The sequence below is a fragment of the Gossypium hirsutum genome, chromosome A12 (assembly GCF_007990345.1).
Source record: "Gossypium hirsutum isolate 1008001.06 chromosome A12, Gossypium_hirsutum_v2.1, whole genome shotgun sequence".
Classification (NCBI taxonomy): Eukaryota; Viridiplantae; Streptophyta; class Magnoliopsida; order Malvales; family Malvaceae; genus Gossypium; species Gossypium hirsutum.
Window position 1 is genome coordinate 23,051,434 of NC_053435.1, and position 7,660 is coordinate 23,059,093.

The window sequence follows — 7,660 nt, forward strand, 5'->3', positions numbered from 1 at the left end:
AAGCCGAAAGGCATCACAAGAAACTCATAATGTCCATACCTTGTCCTAAAGGCGATTTTCGGCACATCCAACTCCTTAACTCTCAGCTGGTAGTAACCAGACCTCAAATCAATCTTTAAAAACACTGTGGCCCCCTTTAACTGATCGAATAAATCATCAATCCTCGGCAATGGGTACTTGTTCTTTATAGTCACCTTATTAAGCTGACGGTAATCAATGCAAAGTCTCATTGAACCATCCTTCTTCTTTACGAACAATACAGGAGCACCCCAGGGAGAGAAACTCGGTCTCACAAATCCCTTGTCTGTTAACTCCTGCAACTGAGCCTTCAATTCTTTTAATTCAGTCGGAGCCATTCTATATGGAGCAATCGAGATCGGTGCAGTACCCGGCAACAAGTCAATGGCAAACTCTATCTCTCTGTTCGGAGGCAACCCAGGTAATTCCTCTGGAAATACATCTGGAAACTCACAGACTATCGGTACTGATTCAAACTTCAGTTGAGGCAACTCAGTATTCATTACATAAGCCAGATAAGCTTCACACCCTTTTCTCATGTATTTCTGTGCAGACATGTGTGAAATCACCATAGGCAATTTATTTGATTCATCTGTTTCAACCCACAGAATTTCTCCATTTTCACATTTCAACTCTAGTGTTTTTTGTTTACAATCTACCTTGGCATCATACAATGTCAACCAGTCCATTCCCAAGATAACGTCAAACTCATCAAATGGTAACAGCATCAAATTAGCCGGAAAACAGTGACCTTGAATCATTAATGGGCAATTCTTGCAAACCTTGTCAACTAGCACATATTGGCCTAAGGGGTTCGACACTTTAATCGTAAACTCAGTAAACTCAACAGGCAACTTTTTATTAGATACTAAATTCATGCAAATATAGGAATGAGTGGACCCGGGGTCAATCAATGCAATAACAATAGTATCATAAAGAGAAAATGTACCAGTAATGACATCGGGAGATGATGCATCTTCTCGGGCACGTATAGCATAAGCTCTAGCAGGTGCTCTAGCTTCTGATCTTGCCGTTGAATCTTTCATCGCAATTTTACTGCTAGTCCCACCTTCAGTATTTCTCGGTGGTCTACCTCTACTAGCGGTGGTATTCTGTCTAGCACTCTGAAATCTTTCTTCTTTAACTTTCTCCGGGCAATCTCTAATAAAATGCTCGCGAGAACCGCACCTGAAACAAGCTCGCTCGGTTCCCTAACACTCACCATAATGTTGCCTGCCACATTGCTGACACTCGGGCTTTCTAGGTCGCACATTACCCACTATTGCCACCGAAGTAGCTTGAGCTTTAGACCCCGAATATGCTCTACCACGATCTCTGTGTGAATCCCCAATTGAAACTGTCATTCGAGGGTTTGTCTCTTTGGACCTCTTTGATTGAGATTGAAATGGCTTGCTTATCGACCTTTTTCTAACATCTCGAGCCTCAATAGTAGCTTTTCTTCTTTCTTTGTTCAATTCTTCGGCTTTAAGAGCCCGATCAACCAATACTACAAATTCTTTCAACTCCAAAATTCCTACAAGCACTTTAATGTCCTCATTTAGCCTATCTTCAAACCTTCTACACATAATGGCCTCGGTGGACACACATTCCTGGGCATACTTGCTGAGTCTTACAAATTCGCGTTCATACTCTGCTACAGACATCTTGCCCTGCTTCAATTGAAGGAACTCCTTCCGTTTTTGATCAATAAATCGCTGACTTATGTATTTCTTTCTAAATTCTTCCTGGAAGAAATCCCAAGTAACTCTTTCTTTTGGCACCACTGCTATCAAAGTCTTCCACCAGTGGTAGGCCGAATCCCTCAAAAGTGATACAGCACACTTTAAGCTCTCCTCGGGTGTACATGAGAGCTCATCAAATACACGGGTAGAATTTTCAAGCCAGAATTCCGCTTTCTCAGGATCATCATCGACCTTTGCTCTAAACTCTTCGACCCCTTGTTTTCGAATCTTGTCAACCGGAGGCTTGTTCATTCTTACCAAATCTAAGCCTTGAGCAGCTACAGGAATCACCTAAGGTATAGGAGGGGTGGAGGAGGTTGAGCATTTGGATTTGCTCGAATAAATTCAGTATACCAATTGTTCATCATTTGGAGAAAGGCATCCCGAGCCTCATCTCCCTGTCTCAATGTCTCAGGTCTACTTTCCACAAGCGCGGTCCCTTGTGCGGGAGCCGGCGCATTACTAGCAGCATCATTAGCCGCAGTTCCTTCAGGATCCATTACTGTATTAAAACAAAACACAGTTTAGAATAATCAGGAGTCACCACACTAACACACTACAGGAAAACAGACTTTTAGCGGCGTTTTTTTTACCTTTAGCGGTGTTTTTAACGCCGCTAATACTTTTAGCGACGCTTTCCCAAGCGCCGCAAAAAACGTCGCTATATGCAACGCTGCAAAAATTAGTGGCGATTTTTTGAAAAAACGCCGCTAAAGACCATGACCTTTAGCGGCGCTTTTTTCGCAAATGCCGCTAAAGACTAAGACTTTTAGCGGCGCTTTTAAAAAAACGCCGCTAAAAACCATGACCTTTAGCGGCGCTTTTTTCTCAAACGCCGCTAAAAACCATGATCTTAAAAAAATTATTTTATTTTAATTAAATAATATTTATTTCTATGTTAAATATTATATTATGTTTAATTTTTGAAATTTAAGCTTTAAACTATATACGTTTAAGGATAAATAAAAAATATTAATTAAATTAAATTTTCCATTAAAATTTAAACTTCAAAACTAAATATAAAAATTAATGAATTTAAATTTAATACATAAACATTGATTCAATATGTAATTTAATACATAAAAAAAATACACACATACAAACACACAAAGTATTAGAATTTCTAAAACATAATTCATCCTGGTGAGAAAATAATGCCAAAATGTTGAACTCCATATTCCAGTTGACTCCATATTCCCCCACATGTACCTACAAGGGAGAAATTCCATTAAACGAAAAAAAGTATTGATCATCAATCATCAACAGCTAAAATGTTGAACTACCAACATTAAGAAAGGCGTCATTTAACTAAAACCTTATTATGCAAAATGCTTTTGAGTACAAACTGGTTTGGAGCATTATTTAAGACATCTCCCAGAGTTCCATTTGTTTTATATTAGCAAGTAGATATAGTACACAACTTATCCTATTCCATTGCAAACAACTATTATTACAAAAAGTCCAGCGCAAAGAAATATATTCTACCTGATAGTCTAGATTCAATGTAGAAGCAAGTCTAGCAAATCCTAACAGTAGTAGCGGAGTTGCAGATTTAAAGGCTGCCTTCCACCAACTCCTTAGGAAGCATTTTGAAAAGTTAGTGGAACATAGATCTGAAACAATATACATCTATATACTGCATACCAAATTTAGATATGCTGCATGCACAAAAGAAAATTATGATGCCAAAATTATAACGTATGCTCAGAAGAGAAAGAATTTACAATGGTAAGCAATATACATGACAAATTAACACCAACATCTGGAAAATATAACGACTCACATTGATGATTTGATGTTTCGTGCTTGCCGTGAAGTAACTGCATTCATTAGCACAAAGGAGCAAACTCTAAGGTCCATCTAAAAAAATTATGCAAGGTTCAAAAACATTAATATGATAAAATATTTGGGATTGATATTTTCCAGGATAAAAACATAAAAGTTTACTGAAAATACAAACAAATTCAATAAGTTTTAAGATATTGGTAGGAAAAGTTCAGAAGTTTTCAAAGTGAATGAATGTAGACATCCACTTCTCATACATAATAATCTTTCTGAAAGGATTAAAGACCCCTTATGAGAACAACAATAACAAAAATATTATGTACGAGGGTATAGGATTAAATGTTAACATGGGTCCAGACATGGCAAAAATTCCACAGCCTTGCTCGGAGTTGGCTGGACCACTCGACTGTGGTCATTGTGGTTTTTGAAGATTCTTGCATTTTAAGGCAAGCAAGATTTGCCAAATAATAAAGGAGAAAAAGACTTTCCATGGCACTTTGTGAACATGATGCCAGGCTTTTGGAGCTAAGTTCCACGCCATCCATTCCTTAAAATTGAGATGATTCGATGGAGTGGTTAAGTTCGTCGGCCAAGCTATTGACCACCACTGCTGCGAGCAATCCTTTAATACATGAGCAAATACTCCTGTTGTTCACAAAAATGGACAAGTATGTAAATTTATACATAATACAGGACAGATAGCAAAATTTTACCAATAAGAGCAAAATTTTACCAATAAGATTTATAGTAATATATAATACTATAATGTAAGCATTAAAAAAAATAAAATGACTATACATAAAAATTTAATGAATGAAAAATACATAAATTACTAAATATTAGATTAAATATAAAATAGCATTTTTAAAAAATAAAATGAAATAGACTTAAGATGAGTTTAGACAAAATTTTAAGTGCATATTTCAAATCAAGCTGAATTTTGAACAAATATAAAATCTATTAACAACATGCGTAATTCTAAGTTGAATCTCGCCAATAACACCTCTAATCGTGAGTTATGCTTGTTATTGTCGGCTCTAGTAATTCACAAATCTGTACTTTTCTAATCATGTTTGGTTCCACTTCATAATGTCTACTGCATACAAAGAATTTTGTAATTAAAATGTGACAGGTTTTGCTAAGTGCTGAAGCTAGAAATGTTAAATTCCCAACAGCCAAGATACACAAGTAAGTGAAAGTATATCAATAAATTCCCACTACATGTAAGGCAAAGAGTGTGGGTAGAACAATGAAGACATAATCCAGAGCTACATGTAAGTTAAATCAGAAAATGAAGTGAATGATTAAGTTAGAGAATGGAGAGATGTGTCCAATCAGTTTTAGTGATTTTATTATTAGGCATTTTGTTTCCACTTATGTAAATTACATAAATACATAACTTCCCTCTAAAACTCGAAAGACAAAGCAACAGTTATGAAGTGCACACAAAAAGCAATGGTTAAAGGTTGCAATCAACCTTTCTCTTTTAACTAATGCTATGTTATACAGACTACTAGTATTTTATTGTTCTTAATATTTCACCCAAAAAATAGTTTTATTAAATAAAAAAGATTGCACCGCCATGAATGTCTGGAAATGGAACCTTAAAGCTAAGGTTGTTCAGTTAAAGTTTTGTCAGAAAAGCCAAATTATGCAGTTATATTGTGTCTCTACTTGCAAACATATCGTGTCTCCAAGCAGTTATATCTACGTAATAGTATCCCCTCATTCAAATAAAATTAATGTTAGAATCAGATATACATACCCCCATTATTTTCCTGTTGGACTTCTTCTCGAACACCTATAAAGCAGCAGCCTCATAATATTCAGCCAATTTTTATCAGAAACTGAATTAAATAAACATGAAGTTAAAATAGTAGCGCAAAACTTGTTTAGATACCTTCTTGAACCGATCCATGGTGCCAGACATTATGCCCCTTGTAGCATCCATGCCATTACCTTGATTTACAACAAAATCAGTTAAATAACAAGAAAACCAGAATTTTTCAAGAAAGTTGGAAGTTTTGGGTTTAACAGCTGCAATTACACACCATCCGGTCAAGCATACGATTATGACTCTCCACTTCATCATGTATATCACCTGCTAACTACAAACAATTTAGGCATATCAATTGTTGGCCAAATTAGTACAAACCAAATAAACTCTACATGCGTCACAACTCCCACCGGCTTCCTAGAACTAAAATCAGGCCAACACAGATGCAATAAACAATTTACATATGGATGCTTTTTGTTTAGGCAATTAGTATTCTGCTAAGCAAAGACTTAAAGAAATAGAAACTAACGCAAAAGCTATAATATTTAACAGAAGGAAACAAACAATCAAAAAATAAAGAACAACGTATACTAGACGATAAACAAACAAAAATGAAGAGCAAGACCGACATCTGTAGATTTGAAAGACGGAATGAAACAGTGATTTCTAAAGCTGCAAACCAAAAACCCTAAGAAAAACCCACTGATATACAAGTAAAAAAGCATGGATCTGAAACTAAAAAAGAGATTGATACCTGAAATGAGTCTCCGTTGAAGCAGCGAATATCAAAAATCACAAAAACCAGAAACACTAGAGAAAACTTAGGGTTTCCCTCTCACGAAAACTCTCTTCCTTCTATAGCGTGTGTTTTTTTGGCCGGTGGATAACCAAAGCTACAAAAGAATGACAGGAAAACAATGAGTCTTCACCGTGTCTGCTGATTCTTTTGGAGGAAATTTAGGGATTAGGAGAAATTAGAGAATTGGAAAATTGTTTTGCGTTGGGGGTGAATGGCTAAGTAAACAATTATTTTTTTTTTGCGGCGTTTTTTTAAAAAACGCCACTAACCCCTTAAATTTCTAATTAAATTTTACTTAACACATCATATTTATAAATACTTAATGTAAATTAAATTTTTTAATTTTTTATAAATATATACATTTTATTTTCATTTGATATTTATTAATTTTTTAAATATAAACAAGTTAAATATTTTTAATTATTATTATTTTTCTATTAGTCATTGAATTATATGTAAGTTGTGGATTTAGTCATTTTACTTTAATTTTGTTTTTGTTAGTCATTGTAATTTTGAAATTTTGAAATTGTAGTATTATCTCTTAAATAATTTAAACTATAATCATAAGTTTAATATATTCAAATTAATATTATCTCTTTTACAATTATATAAGAAATTGTTTAATATATAAATTAAAAAAATACTAATTAATCTAAACCGTAAACCTCTTAACCCCTATCCCATAAACATAAACACTAACCCTTAAACCTTTAACCCCAAACCCTTACACCTTAAACTCCAACCCTAACCCCTAAACCCATAATTCATCATAAACCTTCAAATACTAGTTAACTCCTAAACCTTAAACCCTAAACTATATATCTTAAACCATAGTTAACTCATAAACCTTAAACCCTAAATCATATATCTTAAACCCTAAACCTTAAACTATAATGATAATTAATTCGATATTTTAAATTCAAAATTAATTCGATATTTTAAATTCAATACTATCTCTTTTATGATTATATAAGAAAATATTTAATATATTGTATAACCATAAATTTTAATAATTATTGTTTTAGGGGTTATAGATTAGTGTTTATGATTTTTTTAGGGTTTAAGAGTTATATGACTTTTAGTGGCGTTTTGTCGAAAGCGCCGCTAATGCTCTGGTTTTTAGCGGCGTTTTGCCAAAAGCGCCGCTATTGCTCTGTTTTTAGCGGCGTTTTTCCAAAAGCGCCGCTAATGCTCTGGTTTTCAGCGGCGTTTTGCCAAGAGCGCTCTGTTTTTAGGGACGTTTTCTGTGTTTTTCAATTTTTGCGACGTTTTTTGATAAAACGCCGCTAAAACCCTATTTTCCTGTAGTGACACAATATTTTTATGGCATGTATAACTAGACTTTTACATACACTTTATTAGTCCGAGAACCGACTAAACCATAGCTCTGATACCACTAAATGTAACACCCCTTACCCGTATCCGTCGCCGGAACAGGGTACGAGGTATTAACAAATTATAGTATATGCTATTAAATAAAACCCAACAAAAATATGTCGTGCAATTTGATCATTATAACATATGCCATTAACAATACAA

General features: G+C 34.5%; 1 protein-coding gene across 15 annotated transcripts; it reads right to left on the bottom strand.

Annotated features, from left to right (window-relative positions):
- Positions 1 to 2,780: 2,780 nt before the first annotated feature.
- On the bottom strand, positions 2,781 to 6,346 carry LOC107925231 (uncharacterized protein At4g17910-like). Of its 15 annotated transcripts, none has more exons than XR_005906597.1 (7): positions 6,077 to 6,346; positions 5,597 to 5,653; positions 5,446 to 5,504; positions 5,311 to 5,346; positions 3,544 to 4,190; positions 3,246 to 3,336; positions 2,781 to 2,969 (listed from the first exon to the last, which is right to left on the bottom strand). XR_005906597.1 is itself a non-coding variant. In XM_016855881.2 (7 exons), exons 3-7 carry the CDS (start codon positions 5,494 to 5,496, stop codon positions 2,802 to 2,804), a joined length of 411 nt encoding a protein of 136 aa, XP_016711370.1. In that variant the 5' UTR covers positions 5,497 to 5,504; positions 5,597 to 5,646; positions 6,077 to 6,320; the 3' UTR covers positions 2,781 to 2,801. The 15 variants fall into 15 exon arrangements, 4 of the variants coding, with proteins under 4 accessions (XP_016711370.1, XP_016711362.1, XP_016711377.1 ...); XR_005906598.1 differs by having other exon boundaries at positions 3,246 to 3,418; positions 6,077 to 6,316; XR_005906599.1 differs by having other exon boundaries at positions 5,311 to 5,361; positions 5,597 to 5,646; positions 6,077 to 6,310.
- Between the last annotated feature and the right edge of the window lie 1,314 nt (positions 6,347 to 7,660).